Source organism: Myotis brandtii, unplaced genomic scaffold (genome assembly GCF_000412655.1).
Source record: "Myotis brandtii unplaced genomic scaffold, ASM41265v1 scaffold517, whole genome shotgun sequence".
Classification (NCBI taxonomy): domain Eukaryota; kingdom Metazoa; phylum Chordata; class Mammalia; order Chiroptera; family Vespertilionidae; genus Myotis; species Myotis brandtii.
Window position 1 is genome coordinate 229,024 of NW_005369706.1, and position 23,670 is coordinate 252,693.

General features: G+C 40.7%; 1 protein-coding gene across 2 annotated transcripts; it reads left to right on the forward strand.

Annotated features, from left to right (window-relative positions):
• Positions 1-556: 556 nt before the first annotated feature.
• On the forward strand, positions 557-16,389 carry CERS5 (ceramide synthase 5). 2 transcript variants are annotated; one of them, XM_014548638.1, is made up of 11 exons: positions 557-687; positions 2,212-2,317; positions 3,122-3,252; positions 3,933-3,990; positions 5,693-5,743; positions 7,617-7,709; positions 9,240-9,368; positions 9,467-9,573; positions 12,841-12,997; positions 14,063-14,171; positions 15,513-15,604. In XM_014548638.1, the coding sequence occupies exons 1-11, from the start codon at positions 608-610 to the stop codon at positions 15,518-15,520; spliced, it is 1,029 nt and encodes a 342-aa protein (XP_014404124.1). In that variant the 5' UTR covers positions 557-607; the 3' UTR covers positions 15,521-15,604. The 2 variants fall into 2 exon arrangements, with proteins under 2 accessions (XP_014404124.1, XP_014404123.1); XM_014548637.1 differs by lacking the exon at positions 14,063-14,171 and having other exon boundaries at positions 563-687; positions 15,513-16,389.
• Positions 16,390-23,670: the final 7,281 nt, after the last annotated feature.

A 23,670-nucleotide genomic window follows, 5' to 3' on the forward strand; every position in this document is an offset into this window, starting at 1 on the left:
ACCATACTAGTAAGTCCTTATATTTGGTTTTGGGCTTTGTGCTATAGCACAAAATAGGTGCCCAATAAATATTTGTCAAATAAATAAATTTTCTTAGGGTTTGTACAGCTGTAACTAACTGGATGCCAGTAACTGTATGTCTCTCATTGAACTCTGTGAACTATTGAGGGCAGGATGTGAGCTAATGACAACTATAGGATATTAAGTTCCCTCCAATGTCCAGATAATAATAAAAATTATCTTGGCTTCCCTCAGGTGAGCAGGGTACAAACCTATCCCTGTTGTATGAAAGAAGATATTGGCTCTTCTTGCCTTCTACTGAAGGTACCATCAGGGTACCCAGATTGAACTAAGTGTCAGGTACTGTGCTAGGCATGCATCATGTCATTTCATCTTTAAAATGATATTTCACAAAGTCTCTTAGCTGTTAAAATCTGCCTAACTCCAGAGCCTTTATTCACCTGACTGCTTCTGGATTGAGGAGAGACCTACATCAAGGGGTAAGAATAGGAATTATAAAGGCTGTTTTTTGTTTTTGCATCTACCTCTTCATACCAACTCAAAAGCAAAGAGTGACTGCCTTAATTACTTTTCTGGATGCTGATCAATGCTGGGTCAAACTGAGCTCATAGGGCAAGAGTGGGATTCACTGAACCTCTCACAGAAACTACTGAGCACAGAATCTTGGTAAATAAAAAACAAGCAAACGGTATTCTCTATGTATTCTTTGTTCACAATGAGTTTAAACAGTAGTGGGGTTTTTAAATATTTGTACACAGAATAGTATACCAGGAAATATAAGTTAAAGTATCTACTTGTATTGGCTTTTGAATGAAACTTTTGTGCCACGTGTGTAAAAGAGAGGAGAGAATGGGTTAAAGATGTGGCTAACTTTGTGCTCTGAATAAATGTTTCCCCATGGCTCAGGAACTTTGGTGATAAGGGTAAAACTTTTTATAGAAGATAAACAAAGTTTCTTATTCTCAGTCCCTCCTTTAGAGATAAATTCTGAATTCAAATGCAGACCAAGAAAATAGGTCAAGAGCAGTCCATCTTAGGCCTCCCAGTCATATTTTTATCGGACTCCCTAAAATGCTAAGGGAGCTAAAACTGGTTTTGATTTATTCTCAAAATGACTACATGGAGCTTTTTCTAGAGCTAATTAATACTCACAAAAATCTATGGTTTTGCAGAAGCAGGAGATCTTTCTTGAAGAAACAAGGACTAGTTTCTCAAAGATCTAAAAATTAGGAATGAATTACAATTAATGATAACACTATGTAATCTTAGATATAGAACAAAAATCTTAGAAATCACCTCATATAACACCTTCTTTTAGATAATAAAACCAAGACTCAAGATTTAAGTGACTTGGTCAAATTTATATGACTTATTAGTGGTATAATCTAGGGCAGGGATTGAATACTAATAGGTAATTTCTTTCTCAACCTTCCTAGTTTCCTTATTTCTTTCTTCTAAGTATTTCCATAATCTTTTTATTAGGCAGGAAGGTGACCATGACCCAGGATATTTGTAGTTAGGAAGAGCTCAGCCTCAGTTTTACTTTTCCCTCCAATTAAGATCTTCTTAATCTTTTGATATAAGGAAAACTACCATTTATTAAGCACCTCCCTGGTTCCAGGGTCTTCACATACATTATCTCATTGGATACTTACAAGATTCTTCTAACATTTTAATGGTCACATGAATCATTTGGGATCTTGTTAATGAAGATTCTGATTTTGCAGGTCTGGGATGGGGTTCAAGATTCTGCAGCTCTAAAAAGCTTCCAGGAAAAGCCAATAATGCTGTTGGTCTGTGGACTTTATATTGAGTAGCAAAGATGTTGGTTGATATTATCTTCATCTTATAGATGAAAAACTGAGCCTTACAGAGATTTAATAAACTGTCCAAGTTCATACAGGCAGTAAGTGGTAGACTAGTGATTTGACCTAGGTCTTTCTGACTTTAAAGCTCTAGATGTGATAAAGGAAGGCAGGGAAAAATGGAAAGAGAGCTTATGGCCCAATATTTCTTAAACAGGTCACTTCTCAACTAGGCCAGTGGCAAAATTCAGGATAAAATAAAAAAGTCCTGGCTCCCAGCCAGGTGATACTCCTTTTTCCTCCCCATCAGCCCCCTAATCAGGATCTTTCTTTCCTGATTAGCAAACCATATTTAGAATTGGCTTTTGGGCTTTCTCCATTACAGGTTTATTGCCAAACCCTGTGCACTCCATGTTGGCATCCAGGACAGTGGTCCTTATCAGCCCCAACCCAATGCCATCCTTGAAAAGGTGTTCATATCTATTACCAAGGTAAGTGGGCAAAGAAACAGAGAAGATTCCTATGAGGGATTGCCCCATAGGGCAAGGGAAGATAGAGAACAAGTATCTCCCAAGTGTAAGGATAGGATGGGATGATCTTTCCCATTTGGGTAATCTCTATAGCTATGAGGAGAACTTTATCCCCTCAGGGATATACCTTTGGGCCAGGATCTAAAGTTTACATAATTTGAGTTTTAGGCCTAGCAGCCTCCACCACCCCTTGCCCCCAGACAAATCATATTTTAGTTTTGTTTTTCCCTGCTCCAGCTTTTGTCAGTATCTAGTTACATAATTAAGATGGGGACCGATAGCCTTTGCAGTTTGGATTTTTAATATTTTTTTTACTCAGTTTGGGCTGGAGGGAGAAGACCAAACAAGGACGTGTATAGGTGAGTGATAAAGGTCCTTGATGTGTGAAATAGTACTTTTGTGATGTGTGAAAATGACTTTTTTCTTTAAATTGTTTTCAGAGAGCAAGGAAGAGAGAAAGAGAGAGAAACATCAGTAATGAAAGAGAATCACTGATTGGCTTGACGCCCCACACTGGGGATCAAGCCCGCAAACTGGACATGTGCCCTAATTGGGAATTGAACCATGACCTCCTGGTTCATAGGTCAAAATTCAACTACTGAGCTACGTCAGCCAGGCTGAAAATGACTTTTGAGATGAAACCTGGAAAGATAAACATCACTTAAGCCCCTGTAGTTATCACCCCTTTGCCGCTCAACTAGTGAAGGGATTTAATGAGATGTTTGAAGAAAAACGGATGTTCTGACTCTGGTTGTATATCTACAGTATCCTGATGAGAAAAGGCTGGAGGGCCTGTCAAAGCAACTGGACTGGGATGTCCGAAAAATCCAATGCTGGTTTCGCCATCGGAGGAATCAGGACAAGCCCCCAACACTCACTAAATTCTGTGAAAGCATGTAGGTGTGCAGAGGGAGGTGGGGAGTGAAGAGTAGGGTGTGACTGGACTGAGGTTTTCTTTTTGTAAATTACTTATATTATTAGGACAGCAGTCGATGAATGTGCAGGGCTAACTGTATTTATTATAGGCAGGAAAGAAGAGCATGGGGAGACTAGTCACCCTTTCTTGGACGTGCTTGCCACTAAGCTAAATGTAGTTCCCTTTCCCAAAAACATAGATTGGGAGTGAATTCCTATAACTGTACTTATGTAGGTAGACATGCACACCCTTGTACACCTTGATAGCAATAGAACCAGCTTGCTCTAAATGGACTTTTTGATGGGTAGCATCCCTTTTCTGGGCATACTATACTTATTTCACTGGGTTTTTACTAATTCCCCTCTGGACACAGAGCACTGTATTTATCCTTGTGCAAAGAAAATATTAGGCATTATCAAGGAGTATGATATGGAAGAAAAGTTGATTAAAGCCAGTAAACACTTGTGGAAATCTATTTTAAACAGCCGAAAGATGTCTCTTTTGGCTTTTGAGATAATAGTATTTGTCCCTATTCTGGGGATTTATCTTCTTTTTCACCAGTAACTATCTTATCTCCAAATCTGCTATCTTGACTTCTTTAGCCCCTAAGACTTTCTTTTGAGTGAATATTCATCTAACCTCTACTCTTTGCCCACCCAGGTGGAGATTCACTTTTTATTTATGTATATTCTGCTACGGAATTAGATTTCTTTGGTCGGTGAGTGTGGACTTTCTCTGATCTTCTTTTGGGTTCTAATCATGCCCACATCTCTAGAGAATAATTGGTATTGATTAAATCAGCATAATGCACAATTGTTTACAAAGCACTTGACAAAAACCTTATTCTTCCAAGGAGGAGACAGTTACAGAAATGCAGTCAGTAACTCAGTTAAAGTGGATAAAATAGGTATAAGTCCTGCTTTTCAGTTAGTTGCCAGAGTCGAAGAATTTCAGATTTTTTGATTTCTGATTACATAGTTTTTATTTCACAGCACCGCCCTATTTTTCTAAATGATACATTTAAGGTTTCAAAATATATGAAGCAAAAAGAGGCAGAACTAAGGATGGGGATAGACAAATACACAATCAGATTGTGTGTACTTAAAAGATTTTAATACTCTCTTATCAGTAATTGACTAAATCACTAGACAAAAAATATCACTAAGGATATAATTTTGTGCAACACAATTTGACCTAATTGACACTTATAGAAGAACACTACACCAACAGCTGAAGAACATATATAATTTTTAACTGCACATGGAATGTCAACTAAGATAGACCATGTGATAGGCCAGATAATAAATCTCTGCCTCCTGGTGCTTACCACAGGCTGTGTTCTTACACTGACTGTACAAAAAGAGGAGGCAGAGTAAACCCACCCCACATACACTCCAGCCTGGGCCCTTTGCCTGGTCTGTATTGTGACTGGAAAGGGGGCATGGAGAATGAATGATGAATGAATGAATGAATCTCAGTAAATCTTAAAATACTGAATTCTTATATAATATGTTCTCTGGTCATAATAAAATTAAATTAGAAATCAATAATAATAATGAAATATCCAGAAAATGTTTGGAAGTTAAACAATTCTGCTACATAATCTGTAGATCAAACAAGAAATCAGAAGGGAAATTTTAAAATATTTTTAATTGAACGATGCTGAAATTACAACATGCCAAATTTATGTGATGCAGCTAAAGTATGCTTAGAGAGCAATTTACAACTTTAAATGTTTATGTTAGAAAAAAAGAAAGCTTTAAAATCAGTGATCTAATAAGATCTGGAAAAAGAACAAAGTTAAATAAGTAAAAATTAATGAAATAGGCATTAGACAAACAATGGAAGAAACTAATAAAGCCAAAAGTTCAAATGGTTCTTTGAAACATTTGATTAAATTTGATAAAACCCTAGAAAAAATAAATTATCAATATCAAGGAGAAAAAGGGATTATCACTGTAGACACTGAAAGGATAATAAGACAACATTATGAACTATTTAATAGTAACAAATTCAACAACTTAGATGAAATGGGCAAATTGCTTACAGGACATAATTAAAACTCCATTAGAAGTTATTACTTTTGACTTTTGAATCTTTGATATGGAGATCTTTCTCTTGGTTAACAAATGGAATTATTGTCTTCCTGTCTTCCTATCTCCTCTATCCCAGGTGATGATGCTTTCAAAAACTATCTTAGAGCTCTTCCTGCCCTTATTTACCTCAAAGCATGATTTTTCTATTTGTAATAACACTTTAAGTCCTAGAAGAGAAATCTAGATATTTATTTACCCTTCAAGGGTTTCTAAATTCTGTCAAGAGGGATTACTTTTCACCCTATAGCATAGAGAGAACAGGATTATATAGGTGAGCCATGGGAGAATTCTGAAGATTGACCTGGATTATCTGTTTTTTCTTAGTCACCTTGGTTTTGGGACACCCGACAGTGCTGGCATAGCTATCCGTTTCAGGTAGGATCTGAGCACTTATGTATGTGTATAAAATGGAGTGGGGGACAGTGCAAACACAGGATAGATAGCACATATCCTTGGTATTCTTAAGGGATTAGGGGCTGAGTCTCTGAGTCATATGTACAGGGTATCTATTTCTAGGGCCCCCATAGCTGTGAAATCCAGTGATCTTTTTGTTCCAGTTCCCCATTATCCTATATAATAAAAGAGAAACATGCAAATTAACCATCCCTTCGCTATGCTCAAGCCACACTCACAAGCCAATCAGGAGTGAGTATGCAAATTAACCCAACTAAGATGGTGGCAGCCACTGAGCTGGAGCGAGCAGGAGGCTTGGGTTGCCCCTGGCGGTGGAGGAAGCCAAGCTTCCTGCCTGCCCTAGCCAGCCTGGGCTCCGCTCAAGGCTACAAAGTTTCAATTACAGAAGATAAATAAATCCCAGAAAGAAAGAAAAAAAGGAGAGGCTGGGAGCTTGGGTCGCCGGGGGGCGTGGCCAGCCTGAAAACAGCCCTCAGCCCCTCACCCAGACTGGCCAGGCACCCCAGCGGGACCCCCACCCTGATCAGGGACACCCTTCAGGGCAAACCAGCCGGTCCCCACCCAGGCACCAGGCCTCTATCCTATATAATAAAAGGATAATATGCAAATTGACCCTAACAGCAGAATGACTGGTCACTATGACACACACTGACCACCAGGGGGCAGACGTTCAATGCAGGAGCTGCCCTCTGGTGGTCAGTATGCTCCCACATGGGGGAGTTCTGCTCAGCCACAAGCCAGGCTGATGGCTGCCAGTACAGCGGTGGTGGGGGGAGCCTCTCCCGCCTCCTCAGCAGCGCTAAGGATGTCTGACTGCAGCTTAGGCCTGCTCCCTGCTGGCAAGTGGACATCCCCTGAGGGCTCCCAGGCTGCCAGAGGTATGTCTGACTGCCAGCTTAGGCGCGATCCCCTGGGGAGCGGGCCTAAGCCAGCAGTCGGACATCCCCTGAGGGGTCCCAGACTGCGAGAGGGCACAGGCCAGGCTGAGGGACCCCCCCTCCAAGTGCACAAATTTTTGTGCACCGGGCCTCTAGTATTCATTATATTCCCCTAATTGGGTTGGAAACAAAAGCAGCTTTCTGGCACTTAATGAAGTGCTTTCTGGTTCAAGTGTCCTTTTTGAATCAAGGGTTTCTTGGAGTCCCCTTAATCTATACTAGAAAAAGGTCAGGAGTGGAAGAAAAAAAGGCCTAAGTGTATTTAATCCCTTGAAAAGCATTAATTGCCAAGAATTTTAGATACACTGATTTTATTGTGCTGTAGTATGTATTAACTTTATCTGATCTCTAAAAGATGAGAGCTGAACATATATATCCTATATAATAAAAACCTAATATGCTAAGTGTCTGATCGGTCGACCAGTTGCTATGACACACACTGACCACCAGGGTGCAGACGCTCCAACTGGTAGGTTAGATTGCTGCTGGGGTCCAGCCAATTGGGACTGGGCAAGACAGGCCGGACCCGCCCTGGAGCCCTCCCGCGGTCTCTCCCTGGCCCCGATCGTGCACCAGTGGGGTCCCTCAGCCTGGCCTGCACCCTCTCGCAATCTGGGACCCCTCAGGGAATGTCAGAGAGTTGGTTTCGGCCGGATCCCCTCAGGCCAGGGCGAGGGACCCCACCAGTGAACGAATCCATGTACCAGGTTTAAGTCTCCATACCAACCCAAAGCCAGTTGTTAGCAATTGAAGATCTTGGAAGACGATGGGGAGAAAAGACTTAAGTCATTTCTTATGTTTTTTATGGATATTGGTCCTCCAAGGCAGAGATAGTTGCAGAGATAGAATGAATCTTTGACTGGTTGGTATTCTAACTACTTCTTTCTCTCTTTCAGCCTCTCACAAGTGGGCTTTATTACTATTATATCATGGAATTGGCCTTTTATTGGTCTCTAATGTTTTCTCAGTTTACAGACATTAAAAGAAAGGTAAGGACACTGGTTCCCTTGATTCCCAGTAACTTATTGCATCCTCCTTCCTAGAATCTACCTTTACTGCCATTGTGATGGATTCTCTGTCCTAACTGGGACCACAGAAAAAGGAGAAAGTAGGTTTGATGGGACTATTAGCTCTTTGTAATGTTCTCAGAAATGAGACTTGACTAATGAAGAAGAATATTTGAGGCCTTCAGAGTAGCCAAGATGAGAACAGTTAACCAGCTAAGCATACCCTTTTCTTTATTTTTCTCCAAGGCTCTTACATGTGTAAAGCTCAGGAAACTAGTCAGAACTTAGGGATAGGAAGGCATGATCCAGGACAGGCCTGAATCCATAAAGGCTAAATTTGGCTTTTGCTTGGCATTAGGGGCCCTGGTTCTCTTTCTGCTTTTCCTTCTTGGTGACCCCACTTAAAGAATTTCACCTGGAGGGGGTTCTACATTATTTTGTTTACCATTTTCTTGCTATTATTTAGGAAACAAAGATTCAGAAAAGTGAGTTGACTTGTCCACATAGTGACAAATTTGGAAATAACTTAGGTTTTTTTAACTAGACAGAATCTTCACCTCTTATTGTTGTCCACCTGACATAATGTAGTTCCAGCAGCTCTAGCCCTAATCTGTTACTAACCTATGGTTATTTTTGGTGAGAAAACCAAAATTAGCATTTATGGGAATGGACTGAAACTAATCTGGGTTGTTAGTTGTTACATAACCTACAAGCTTGATACTCAAATCAGGTACTTTTCACTCTCCTATGGTCAGGAGAGACAGGTCCCCTTATTAAAATTTTATTTTAATACATGACACAAATATAAAGGTTTAAAGACATACTAGAATGTATATTTTTGAACCCATCCCCAACTCAAGAACTAGAATATATCACTGTATCTGTATATGTGGAAAACATAACTTTTCATCCTTGTTTCTCCTGCCTTCTCCCACCTTCTGTTCCTCACTGGGCTAAGAAGTATTTATTAGCTATGTCTGATAACTCAGGTATTTAGAGATTTCTTCAGGTCTACCCTTGGCATTGGAATCCAAGAAGAAATTAGAGCTTTTTGTATTTTTTGTTAATCCTCACCAGAGGATATTTTTCCCTTTGATTTTTTTAGAGAGAGTGGAAGAGAGGGAGTAAGAGAGAGAGAGAGACATCGATGTGATAGACCAACTGGTTGCCTCCCGCACATGCCCCCCCAAACTGCAACCTAGGTATGTGTCCTTGACCAGGAATTGAGCCGACACCCTTTGATGTGCAGGCTGACACTCCAACCATTGAGCAACACCGGCCAGGACTAAATTAGAGCTTTTAATCTGCGTTAAGCTTTATTAACATAGATTATGGGTCACTGATATAGAGAGTTTGGGTCAAATGCTAGGCAGCTTTTTAATGGAGAGTTTAAACAAAATGGAACTTCTAAGGCTGGGATAAGATCTTCAGAGAACAATGCAGGGCATTGAGTTGGCTAGCATCTCTATGGCCTTGCCTATACCTGCTTCTTCTATTTCCATTCCTTCCTAGGACTTCCTGATCATGTTTGTGCATCACTTGGCCACCATTGGGCTCATCACCTTCTCATATATCAACAACATGGTTCGGGTAGGAACTCTGGTCATGTGTCTACATGATGCCTCAGACTTCTTACTGGAGGTAAGACCCCAATTTCTTTTCCCTCATTATTCCTCTATTTCTCTCCTTTTCTTCCTGAGAACGGGCTTTCTCCTCAATTTAATTCTTTCTTCCTCCAGGCAGCCAAGCTGGCCAATTATGCCAAGTATCAGCGCCTCTGTGACACCCTTTTTGTGATCTTCAGTGCTGTTTTTATGGTCACTCGTCTAGGAATCTATCCATTCTGGTAAGTGTTAGAGCTGTGGAGCTGTCGTAGGAATGTAGCTAATGATACCTTTTGTCCGTTTAGGGAGTAAACCACCAAGAACCTGATGCCCTGCTTTTTCCTTGACCTAACCTAACCTTTGTGGATTCTCACAGGACCTCAGTTCCCTTGCATAGTATTTCTAGTGAGGCATGATCTAGACTCAGAGCATCCAACTCACTTGGCTGTGGCATTCCTGACTCATCTCTGAGGAACAGTCCTCATTTTATGCCTAAGTAATTCATTTGCTTTCTTTTGTGCTGATCACAAAATTCTCTGGCTCTTCTTGCTTGTTTTCCTGCTCATATCCTTTCTCCCACCCTGACTAACACATACACACACACACACACACACACACACACACACACACACACATGCACACATGCCTCTCACTTCTACACTCACTACTTTATGGTACAAAGTCAGTGACTCTGTCGATTGGAGATCACGCTTAGTCTGAGGGAATCAGCTACCAACTATTCTATATGTGCCTGGGGATCTGAGTCCTAGGATTACGATTAAAATTGCTGTCCCAGTTTTTTTTTGCATATTTGAAGTAATTAATAATATAACTTACTCCATCAGTTCCTATGGTTTATACAGTGGAACTTTGGTTCTTGAACTTAATTCATTCCGGAAGGCTGTTCAAGAAGTGGTTTATTCAAAAACCAAATCATTTTTTCCCATTTTTTAATTAGTAAATTGAATGAACTTGTTCCAGACCCCAAATGATTCCCTCTTTTAACCTTTCTTATATGTAGTACATGTCTAATGTACTGTTTAATCTATAAACACTTTACAAACAAAAAGGACATGAAATGTAAATGAAAATTTAACAAAGAGGAAATGAAATGTGCGGTAAAAAATAAAAATTTGCATACATACTAGAACTTACCTTTAATGTTGAGAGCTATTAATGACTGAATATGGAGAGGAGGGAATGGAGGGATGTTATTGTTGGGAAGGGGAGTTCCCTTCCATAAAAAATGTCAGGTAGCTGTTCTCCTGGGGTTCTTTCTCTCTTTTGTCTCTTTGCTCCACTAGAACTTGGTTCAGGCTCCCTGGGCCTCTGTCTCACTAAAAACCTATTCAATGATGTTTGTTTTTATCTGCATTTTAACACTTGTCTGAAGTGAAACACTGCATTGTCATTGAACAAGTTTATTGCATGATTTGCTACTTCTTAGGGTGATATTTCTCAGTAAAATTTTGCATTTCTCCTCATTTCCCAAGCATTTTCTTGATTAGTGAAGTAGGAATATCCCTCCCCTTCTTCTCGGAAGAGAGCTCTTCAGCTGCTGTATGTTGCTGTTCCCTCTGAAGGTCAGCTCAGTGTTGTGGTCCTCACCATCATCATCATCCACCTCCAAGCCATGGACTTGCCCAGAGACACAATATCCTCCACAGCAGACATAGGCTCATCCTCTAAGCCCTCAAAGTCTCTTTCAGCAACAGACTCAGGCCACAGTTTCTTCCAGGCCAGTTGCATGGTCCTGGAAGACACTTCCCCCTATGCTTTGTCTCTGAGCCTCAAGCAAGTGAGAATGTTAAACTATTCCTTCCAGAACTCCCCAAGAGTTAAATTAGTTTTAGATGTCACCTCAGAACATCTCTGAAACAGTGCCTTTGTGTAGTTCTTAAAAATTAGAAATGACCTGCTGGTGCATGGGCCGGATAAGAGGAGTTGTGTTAGGTGGCAAGAACCTAACAGTGATGAAGCTGTACTCCTCCACCAACTCGGTCTCCAAGCCTGGAGGGAGGGAACACTGTCCACTACAAGAAGTGCTCTGAGTGGCAGTAGTTTTTCCCAGAGGTATTTCTTCACACTTGGAGTAAAATTTCATGAATCCACTCAATAAAAAAATTGCCTGGTTACTTAAGCTTTGCTATTAGCCCTGCACATCACATGGAACTTATTTTTCTTGAAAACTCATGGTTTTCAGAATGGAGACCAGTAAAGGCTTCAATTTAAAATCCCCACTTGCATTCCCACACAACAAAAACGTCATCCTGTCCTTCATCGGCTTGTGTCCTGGCAGTGACTTCTCCTGTGTGATATAAGTCCTCTTTGCCTTTTCTCCCAGAAGAGGCTTGTCTCATCACAATTGAATTCTTATTGATTAGTGAAGTAGGAATATCCCTCCCCTTCTTCTCGGAAGAGAGCTCTTCAGCTGCTGTATGTTGCTGTTCCCTCTGAAGGTCAACAAATAAATCCCTTGGCCTCTACATATTCTTGAAATTCTGTCACAAAATTATCAGCATCTACTGTGTTAGAGCTAGCAGTCTCTCTATGCCTGACTACACTATGAATGCCACTTATTTTCTTAAATTTATCAAACTATCCCCTACTAGCCTTAAACAAATCACTTTAAACACTCATTCCAGGGGTATCTTTTAGGAGGTCAGTATGCAGCATTTTCGCTTTTTCACATATCATTGTCTCCAAAATGCTACATTACTGGCTGCTTTTCATTTGTCAAAATCAACAACAATTTTTCTATTTCTTCAATTGCCTGTGATCTTTGTTCCATGAGCACTTTCACATCTTTAGCAACATCAGCTCTCTTGGTGGCCTCTTTATGTTTTAAAATTGTACTAGTTATTGATTTCATCATGCCATATTCAGTAGCCAAATTAGATATGCAAATACCTCTCTCATACTTTGCAATTATTTCTTTTTTAAGCTCTATCGTTGTTCTCACAACTTTCCTTTTCACTTTGCTATCACTAACCTTCTTAGGACCCATGTGACTTACTATAATATTTAATAATAATAAGCAGCACACACACACTCACACACAAATATTCACAGCCCAATTTCCTGAAATGTTAACAATGTGAGGTTTAGTGGTAAACTGACTCATACTCATGCATTCTCTCCTGTTTGTCACCTGAGAGACTCGTGATTGATCATACAGCATGAAAGGGTTGTTGAGTTGAGAACCAAAGTTTTGTTTGATAACCAAGACATTTTTTCCATGAACAACTTAGTCGAGAACCGACTTGTTCAAGATGGGAGACATTTGAGAACTGAGGTTTGAGTGTATATCTCCCCTTATCCCTAATGATAGAAAACTTCATAGGCTGCCTTCTTTTTATTCTTTTCTCACTGTGGATGAATATCCATGGAACTTCAACTGAGAGAAGGTACAGGGAGAAAACACAGGTTCTGCTTCTCAGGGAACTCAGCTTCATCCCTATCTGCCTGGCTTAGACTCTACAATCTGACCGCTGGTCTCCCTCTTCTAGGATTCTGAACACAACCCTCTTTGAGAGCTGGGAGATGATTGGGCCCTATCCCTCCTGGTGGCTCTTCAATGGCCTTCTCCTGATCCTACAGGTTCTGCATGTCATCTGGTCCTACCTAATTGCACGAATTGCTTTCAAAGCCTTGATCCGAGGAAAGGTGAGGATGAAAGATGGCTTCTTTCCTTGGGGCTGAGTAGAAAGATGGATATTACTCAGTAGACCTTCTCTTTCAATCTAGCCTGGTGAGCCCCGTCTACAAGAGGACCCAGCAAAAAGCCTAGGGATCCAAGTTTTCACCTTTTCTATAGTATGAGTGTTTAGCCTTTTAGGACATGACTTAGATGTAAGAGGAAGGCTCTTCCTTCTCCCTATCCTTTAGAAATGACTGTTGTTAAATAATGAACAGGAAGTAGATTTCATATTTTTGTTTTTGTTTTTTAGCTGGGGAGCCTTTTTTTCAAGGAAATCATATGCAGAGCTCCAAGATAAAAACTGTAAAAGCAGAGATTGCCTAGGGCAGTGGTTCTCAACCTTCCTAATGTCGCGACCCTATAATACAGTTCCTCATGTTGTGGTGACCCCCAATTTCATTGTTACAAATTGAACATAATTAAAGCATAGTGATTAATCACAAAAACAATATGTAATTATATATGTGTTTTCCGATGGTCTTAGGCGACCCCTGTGAAAGGGTCGTTTGACCCCCAAAGGGGTCGCGACCCACAGGTTGAGAACCGCTGGCCTAGGGAATGGTGTTGGTTCACAAGCCACCTCAAGATGACCACATTGTGATGTTCAAGATATGGTTTATGTAAGAGATCAAGTACTGGCCTCACCCCACTGTTGTATGAGGCAAGGGTCGTAAGTGAGAAGGGTATTTAGGATTTCAAATACCCATCTTATGCCCAGAGCCCAAAAGCACAGAGAGAAGTGTCATTTAATGATAAAATTCATAAGCGAATCCAAGTTCTAAAGCAGTCGGGCTTTAATCAGCCTAAGGGCTGGGGATTCAGCTTTCAGTAATACAGAATCCCAAGGGGGAGGGGCTCTGCTAGAGGACACAGTGACTCTAGGACAAAGGGATGGAATGTTACCTGGGCATGTAGGACCTCTTATGTCTGTTCCTTATGGCTGCAATTGGTTACAGACCTTGCTCAGTGTGCCTACGCATCTTACTGTAGCTACAGACATCTCTTTTCTCCCGCTTTTCTTTCCTGACCAGGTGACTTACCCAGGAAGGATTACACCCAGATTCTGTATTCTCCACTCTTTTCTCACCTCCTTCCTTTTTTCTATGCCTGGCGGGAGCTGGACAATTTCGTCTCTTGCATGTAAGTGTATCCGTGCTTCTAGTATTCAGTGAAGCATGTCTTTCTGGATGTGTTTCTCTTCCTTCCTGCTTTCCTTCCTGTTCCCGTGTTTTCTGAAAGCATGCCCACTCTCCTGACCTTGGTAGGGCCATTGTTGACTGGAGCTCAATCTGCCAGATTTTCCTAAATGGAGGCAAGAATGGAGTCTACTCTTTTCTTTTCTTTTTTTTCCTTTCCCTTTTTTTCCCTCCCCCTTTCCCTTTTTGAGCCTCCCTTTACTTCAGATCTAGACACACTGTGCTCTCTGGTAGAAATTTTCTAAAGATCAGGAATCAATTAGTTATCTGGGTTCAGAGGTCAACAGCTATTATAAACCATAGAATCTTAGGGCGAACCAAAGCAAGTGCCCCACTTCTTGGAAACAACAAATAGTTTTGTTTCCTTTTCACCTTTATTTATTTACTTAAAAACAGCACATATTTATTATCCTTTAGTTCTGGAGGTCAGAAGTCTGTCATAGGTTTCATTGGGTTTCTCTCTTTTACTTTTATGGTCCATGGTAGAGAATTTGAAATATTTTGTTTGATATTCAGGATAATTTAGATTTGAAAACACTGCCCTAATCCAAACTCTTCATTTGAAAATATAAAACAAAAAGCCTGAGGTTAAGCAGTCAAGATTCACAAATAGTAGCATGATTGGGACTGGGACTCTTTCTCCCTTGACTGCCAATCCATTTTTCACCATGTGGATCTTAGGAATGCCAAAGTTGCACAAGAGAAGTGATCTTGCTTCCAGGAAAAGGGAGAAGATTGGAGAAATGGTGTCATAGGATATTGCTAATTGCGCCCAGAAAGAATAGAACTACTGAAAAAGGCCCAGTATGGAACAGTTTTGGAGACAGAACAAAACTCAGGATAACCAATATGAATAACTGCAATCACTATTATCACTGGAAGATAGACACAATGATGACAGTCATATGCATTATTTATGTTGGCCTTTTTCTATTTTTTGAGATGGAAGGAGAGAAAGGGTGTCTGGAGTGTCCCTCAAACCTAAATCAGAACTTAGGAAATGATTTCATCTCTCTTAGGCTGGTCCTGAAAGATACACCCCTCAACCAAACTAGCTACTTATTCCATAGAGAATAAAAACAGAAATGATGAGAGAGAAACCCAGGAAGCAGGCAAAGGATATTCACAACAGTAGCCATGGTCCAGATAATATTTTGAGTCAAGTGCCACCAGAAAGAAAGCCAAATTGGGAACAGTGCCCAAACATGGGCTCTGTGGGCTTTGTCTTAAGTTTCCAGAAAAGTTCTGTCCTCACCTTTCCTACCTTTGGCCCCATCCCATCTAGGTGTCTAAAGATGATCGCAGTGATGTGGAGAGCAGCTCAGAGGAAGAAGATGTGACCACCAACACAAAAAGCTTCTGTGGCAGCAGCTCCAGCAATGGTGCCAATTGGGTGAATGGTCACATGGGAGGCAGCTGCTGGGCTGAAGAGTGAAATGGTTGGTAAGGGGACTTAAGCACATGGACTTGTAGGGCCACCGGCCACCTACTCTTCTTGGGCCTCCCCAAACCTGCACTCCTGTGACTAGGGATCTGCAGGCACTGAGGAGAATCAAAGAAGCAAATATTTTCACTTTTTTTAAAAACTCTGCCATTTTGTATTTAATAGCCTCCAGGTTCTTTCAATAATATTTGCTGTGTGTGTGTGTGTGTGTGTGTGTGTGTGTGTGTATGTGTGCGCGCGCGCATGCATGAGTTTCATTACCTGGGTTGGGGCACAAATCTGGACTGGGGCCTCTAGCCTTGCCTGGCCCACCTCAATCCCGGATTTGGCTGCATCTTGAATTATACTGATTCTGGACTATCACCTCCTTTGTTGCCCATGACTCTTGAGGCTCTGGCCATCTAAATGGAGCAGCCAAGTTGAGATTTCTGCGCTGTTCTTCCTTCAGAGCTGGAATATTTCACATGAAGTTGTGTAGAAACAGATAACCATGGATGGATGGCCAGGATTGCTGTGACCCCTAGCTAGATCTCCTTCCTACCACCTGGTAGTGACAGGGACAGCTGCTGATAACCCTGCTCTTTACTCAATGGTATGCAGGGAGTGGGAGATGGGAGAGGGTGAGCAGAGGGCTGAAGGAGGACAACAGCCACTGGGTGAGCTGTTAACAGTTTATACTATTGTTTACTCTTCTGTGATTAAAAGTGCTTCAACCCTCTTCTGCTATCTCAAACCCTTTAGTGACTCTATCCCCAATTCCCTGAATCCATAAGCCAATTAAGGATTTTTTTCAGGTCTGATTCTAGAAGCCATTGAATACCAAATTTTTCCTTTCTATACATGCTGGGAAGAGAGTGCCTACGTTTTAGGACTTTATGTTTTAAGAAAAGATAAACATGTGTAGTAGTCACAAGAAAAAATACTGAGCGGATTAAAGCATGTATATCACCAAACCAACAAAGACTTTGAAGAGCTAAGATACTTTTAGTTAAAAATACAGATACTGCCAGTTAACATTTTAAGATTATGATAAGTGAATCTAAGCAGATGTTTTCTCTTTTAGCCCATAGAGAAACAGTCTCCCTAATCCAGGTTTTTCTCTAGTTGAGGCCTTGGGCAAAATTACCAATAGTAGTATTCATGCACTGGCTGGTGCGGCTCGGTTGGGTGTCATCCCATGCACCAAAAAGGTTGCTGGTTCAATTCCTGGTCAGGGCACATGCCCACATTGTGCTCTCAATCCCCAGTAGGCAGCTGATTGATGTTCCGCTCTCACATAGATGTTGCTCTCTCTCTCTAAACAATGAAAAATATTTTTTAAGAATAGTAGTATTAATCTCTTAAGATAGTTTTCTACTTAGTGAATATTCATATCAGAATATTTTCAGCCCTAGCTGGTTTGACTCAGTGGATAGAGTGTTGGCCTGCAAACTGAAGGGTCCCGGGTTCCATTCTGGTCAAGGGCACATGCCCGGGTTGTGGGTTCAATCCCTAGTAGGGAGTGTGCAGGAAGCAGCCGATCAATGATTCTCATCATTTACTAATATTTTTTAAAATATTTTTATTGATTTCAGAGAGGGAGAGATAGAAACATCAATGATGAGAGAGAATCATTGATCAGCTGCATCCTGCACACCCCACACTGGGGATCGAGCCCACAACCCCAGCATGTGCCCTTGACTGGAATCGAACCCAGGATCCTTCAGTCCACAGGCTGACACTCTATCCATTGAACAAAACCAGCCAGGGCTTATCATTGATGTTTCTCTCTCCCTCTCCCTTCCTCTCTAAAATCAATAAAAATATATTTTTAAAAACATATATATATTTTCAGGTGCTCTGTGTACATTAAGACATACGGAGTATTTCATTGTCAGGGAATTTGATGCAAATTGAACGAAATAGGTTATTGTTCTAAGAATCAGAGACTCACTTGATGTTCACTGACAGTATAGGGATATTGACCCTACTAAACTTACCTTACTGAATGGCTGGATTTTAAAAAGACTTACTATGGAGTAGGGGAAAATTAAGTCCTAAATAAAATCTTATGAATTTAGTCATATCTAGTCAGTAAGATTAGTCTGGCCAGCTTGGCTCAATGGTTGAGTGTCAGCCTATGAACCAGGAGGTCATAGTTCAATTCCCAGTTAGGGCACATGCCCAGGTTGCTGGCTCCATCCCCAGAGTGGCATGTGCTAGAGGCAGCTGATCAATGATTCTCATCATTGGTGTTTCTATGTCTCTCTCCCTCTCCCTTCCTCTCTGAAATCAATTAAAATATATATATTTTTAAAAGACTAAGGTCTTATACCTGGTTCCTCAACTTGCCATATTGCAAAATAGACTAGTAATTGTAAAATATGAATGAAATGTTTTTGAAAGTCAGAGAAGATATGTATTTTGTTTCCCAGGGGGGAGAAAAAAAAAGATTATTTACTAGCCTGGCTAGAAGTTAGTGTTGCCAATCCCTAGGAATTCAGTTAGGGCTGTCAACTAAGTTACCTGCAAATAACCTTCTGAAATTTAAACAGTTTTTTTGTAAAGATGCAACCAAGTGGTATAATAAAAATAGCTAACACATAGCTTTTTATTATATGCCAGGCACTGTATAAAGCACTTTACTTATGATAAAAATGAAGCAAAAAAAGATTAACTTGCCTAAGGTCAGCCAGCTAGTAAAAAGTCAAACACAGTGTCTCTATTCTTTTCTTTTTATATATATATTTTTATTGATTTCAGAGAGGAAGGGAGAGGGGAGAGAGAGAAACATCAATGATGAGATAGAATCATTGATTAGCTGCCTCCTGCATGCCCCACACTGGGGATCAAGCCCACAACCTGGCATGTACCCTTGACTGGAATCGAACCTGGGACCCTTTAGTCTGCAAGCTGATGCTCTATCCACTGAGCAAAACCAACCAGGGCCACAGTATCTCTATTCTTAACCACTATCCAAAACATCATAATGAGGAAGAATAGATGTTGAAGAAACATTTAGCCAGAGGCATAGACTGATTAGAGTTGGCCTTGGATAAGTGAATGGAGATTAGGGTCAATTATAGGAACAGGGTCTTGTTCTGAGAAGGAACTATGCATAAAGTGGGTGAGAGCCCTAACTGGTTTGGCTCAGTGGATAGAGCATCAGCCTGCTCTGTGAAAAGTCCCAGGTTAGATCCTGGTCAAGGGCACATGCCCAGGTTGCAGGCTCAATCCCCAGTAGAGGGTGTGCAGGAGGCAGCCAATCAATGATTCTCTCATCTTTGATGTTTCTATCTCTCTCTCCTCCCTTCCTCTCTGAAATCAATAAAAATATATTAGAAAAAATAATAAAGTGGGTGAGATTCTCACCCACATGCTAGTGGGTGTGAATACTAAATGATAAAAGTGTTATTGGGCATCAAGACAGTCATGAGGCTAGTTTTATATAGATGGCCTGGGAAGTTTTCATGCCTGAGAGGAAGGACACAAATTGGTGGAGTGCTGGTTAGATGCAGACTCACAACATCCCTATCAGAGAACTAGGAATCTTGATGAGAGAAGCAAGGTATTACCTCTCCTCTGTTTAATATAAAAGGTTTTAACTTTATTATTGAAAAAAATAACGTGTCTGTGTAGTGTTTTACTGCTTAGAAAATGATTCTACCTACATAAAAAGTGAACTTAAGAACACTTCTGTAAAGGTAGGATTATCCCCATTCCACAAGTGAATAGTATGGTTGTTTATTACTACATGTAACTAACCACCCTAAAATACAGTGGCTTAAAAGAACAGTTTATTATTTCTCATGGTTTGGTTGGTTGACTGAGCTCAGCTGGAAGAAGTGACCCCAGTGTGATGGCAGCTGGGAATAGTCATATGAAGACAACTAGGCTGGATGTTTAAGATGATTTACTAACCTGGCTAGAAGTTAGTGCTGGCCGATCCCTAGGAATTCAGTCAGGGCTGTGAACTAAGGTACCTGCCCATGACCGCTCCATGTCTTGGGCTTTGCACAAGTAATTGTGTTCCAAGAGGCAGGAAGTTGCTAAGCCATTTAAGTGTGTCGTCCAGAACTGTCGCATATCACTTCCACTGTATTATATTAAAGTAGTCACAGTTACCACCTAGATTCAAGGGATTGTGAGATAGATGCTAGCTCTTGATGCAGCGGTTCTCAACCTGTAGGTCGCGACCCCTTTGGCGGTCAAACGACCCTTTCACAGGGGTCGCCTAAGACCATCCTGCATATCAGATATTTACATTACAATTCATAACAGTAGCAACATTACAGTTATGAAGTAGCAACGAAAATAATTTTATGGTTGGGTCACAACATGAGGAACTGTATTTAAAGGGCCAGAAGGTTGAGAACCACTGTCTTGATGGAATGGCATGGTCATTGCAGAAGAGCATGTGGAATGGGAGAGAGAGTTGCATTCATCTTTGAAAATTGAATCTGCCACAATGAGGAAACTGAGTATCAGGAGTTATTTTAAAAAGTACAAACAACCCTGACCAGTTTGGCTCAGTGGCTAGAGCGTTGGCCTGTGGACTGAAGAGTCCCAGGTTCGATTCCGGTCAAGGGCATGTACCTTGGTTGCGGGCACATCCCCAGTAGGCGGTATGCAGGAGGCAGCTGATGGATGTTTCTCTCTCATGGATGTTTCTAACTCTCTATCCCTCTCCCTTCCTCTCTATAAAAAATCAATAAAATATATTTTTAAAAAAAAGTACAAACAGACCTGGCCAGTTTAGCTCAGTGGATAGAGCATTGGCCTGTGGACTGAAGGGCCCCAGGTTCAATTCCAGTCAAAGGCACATGCCCGGGTTGTGGGCTTGATTCCCAGTGTGGGGCGTGCAGGAGGCAGCCGATCAATGATTCTCTCATCATTGATGGGTCTATCTCTCTCCTTCTCTCCCTTCCTCTCTGAAATCAATTAAAAAACATTTTTAAAAAATTAAAATTAAATAAATAAATAAAACAGGGTAGTGAGCACACAGTGCAATGTACAAATGATGTAGAATTATGTACTTGCAACAAAATGTTATTAACCAGTGTTACCATGACAAATTTTTTAAAATCCTCACCTAATAATTTTTTTTTTTAATTTAGAGAGAGAGAAGCATCAATGTGCAAGAGAAATATCGATCCGCCACCTCTCCCCTATGCATCAACTGGGGATCCAGCCCATGACGTGGGCATGTGCCCTGACCAGGAATCAAACCTGCAGCCTTTTTGGTGTATGGGACTACGCTCAACTAACTGAGCCACCTGGCCAGGCACAAATTTAATTTTTTTAAAAACTTAGATTGCTCATCATGTATCATGAACTCTCACATTATCACAATTCTAAAAATAATTACATGAGTTTAGTGGGTGATAGTATTCTAGTTTTAAACCAAGTTATTCATACTTAATTTTTTTTTTAAGTTCTTCAGACTTTAAATCCATTATCTATGCAGAGTGATATTTTCAGTTCAATAAAACATTTATTAAGGGCCTACTTTATGATAAGCACTGTGGCCGAAGCTAAGGACACAAAGATGAACAAGATCTGGTTTCTAATCTCAAGGAGCTCATAACCCAGTAAGGAAAAAAAGAGAAATGCGATAAGAACTATCCTAAATTATTCTTGGCAAGGTGGGAGAAAACTTTGAAGTGGCACTGGGCCATTGAAAATGAGTAGAGTTTTTCTTGGAAAACAGGAATGGAAAGGTATTATGTTTAGAAAAGATGTGAGAGTACTAGTAAATGACAGATAGTTCTGGCTTAATGCATACTGAAATAGCCTGAGTGGCGGATAGGTGTTTTTTTTAAATATAACATTTTTTATTTTCAGAGAAAGAGAAACATCGATTTTTTAATGCATAGCTGAGGTTCCAAGAAAAGGTCACAAAAGCCACAAAGAGAGGAATTGAAAGCGAGGGCAAAAGGCAAACAGCTGCAATTATTGGAGGGATAATGGGCATATAACTTAAGGACTTGGGTTTTAATGTTGACCATAAAAGAAGAGACTGGCCCCATTGCATAAAGCTGGAACTGAGACCTCCAGTTGAGGCTGAGACCCTGAAAAAAGCAACAGACTTAGTGAAAGGGAGAAAACTAACAAATTCACTCAGTTGGCAAAAGGAGAAAGCAAAGAAGTTCAAATACTTGGGCTTGTGGTTCAGGAGATTGAAGAATTTTCTCAAATTCTGGGCCCACACTTCATGTGAATTTGAGAATCTAAAGATACATTTCCTATGTAGTCTGGGAAACATCTCAGCCCACACCCATTCCCAGGTAAGAACTTGCGTAAAAATTGGTCTCAGATCAGTTATCCATGGGGCTGCTCTCTGGAGAGACGTATACATGATGGTGCAGACAACATGGGATTCCTATACCATCACCACCACCCCCAAATAAAATAGATGATCTCAGCCCTGGCTGGTGTGGCTTGGTTGGAGCATCATCCCATACACCAGAAGGTAGGTTCAGTTCCCCGTCAGGGCACATACCCAGGTTTCAGGTTCAATTCCAATGGGCACACGTGCGGGAGACAATAGATTGATGTTTTTCTCCTTTCCTCTCTCTAATCAATTTAAAAAAAAATTTTTTTTTAAATTATCACAGTCAAACTTGCAACACATAACTAACTAAATACTAGTATCTAGAATGTATCTAAACAAAGACAACCCAATAACAAGAAAAGAGGAGGGGCTGTGGGTGCAGGAAGCACAGAATATGAATAGGCAGTTCCTAGAGGATGAATATGCTAATGGATTATAAATCAATAAAAAGGTGCTCAACCTACTGGAAATCAGTGATGTAAATTAAAATGAATAGAAACCACCCCAACAGTGTGTGGAAGTATTACTGGTGAGAGTGAAATTGACATACGACTTTGGAAAAGCAATAACTAGTAAAGCTAAATAATTCCTCTTTTAGAGAAACTAGCACATGGGCCCAAGAAATCGTGAAAGGATACACATTGCATTGCTATTTATAAGGGGGGGGGGGGGGGGGGGGGCTCATTGATCTTTCACTAGATGAATGGAATAAATTGATTTATTCATACAATTGGAATTACAATTGACCCTTGAACAACACAGGTTTGAACGGTGTGGGCCCACTTATATGCATATTTTTTCAATAAATATGTAATTGACCCTCCATATCCCTAGGTTTTTCATCCATGGATTCAATCAACCGCAGGTCAAAAATATTTTCAGTCCTCAGATGCGGAAACTGACTGCATGCACTGTTCTACATCATTTTACATGAAACTTGAGCATTCAACAGATTTTGGTATCTGGAAGTGGCGGGGGGAGTGTCCCAGAACCAGTCCCCTGTGGGCGTCTATAGTTAAGTTTGGGGGAGTCAAAAGTTATACATGGATTTTCAACTGGGGGCATCAGCACCCTTAATCCCCACATTCAGGAATCAACTGTACAGCAATTAAAATGAAGAAAGAACTAAGTTTTCCTGTCAATATGGATGTATTAGTTTGAACCAATAGGATATATATGTACATACAGATATATTTAAAATATAGCCCTGGCTGGTTTGGTTCAGTGGATAGAGTATTGGCCTGCAGACTGACGGGTCCCAGGTTTGATTCCAGTCAGGGACACATTCCTGGTTTGCAGGCTAGATCCCCAGTCAGGGGCCGTGCAGGAGGCAGCTGATTGATGATTCTCTCATTGATGCTTCTCTCCCTCTCCCTACCTCTCTGAAATCAATAAAAAGATTTTAAAAAAATAAAGTATGTTTTATATATATATATATAATGTATCTACACTAATAAAAGACAAACATGCAAATTGACTGCACCTTCGCTATGCCTTAAGCCATGCCCACCAGCCAATCAGAGCGACTATATGCAAATTAACCCAACCAAGATGGCAGCCGGCAGCCATGGAGCTGGAGCAAGCAGGAGGCTTGGTTGCCGCCTGCCACGGCCAGCTCTGAGCTCCACTCAAAGCAACAAAGTTTCAATTATAAAAGATAAATAAACCCCAGATACCTGCTTTCAG

Coding starts and splice junctions, on each gene's coding strand:
- CERS5 (XM_014548637.1), top strand. CDS start 608: ATGCTGGGTCAAACTGAGCTCATAGGGCAAGAGTGGGATTCACTGAAC. Junction 7,710..9,239: donor TTACAGACATTAAAAGAAAG/GTAAGGACACTG, acceptor ATTCCTTCCTAG/GACTTCCTGATCATGTTTGT. Junction 12,998..15,512: donor AAGCCTTGATCCGAGGAAAG/GTGAGGATGAAA, acceptor CATCCCATCTAG/GTGTCTAAAGATGATCGCAG.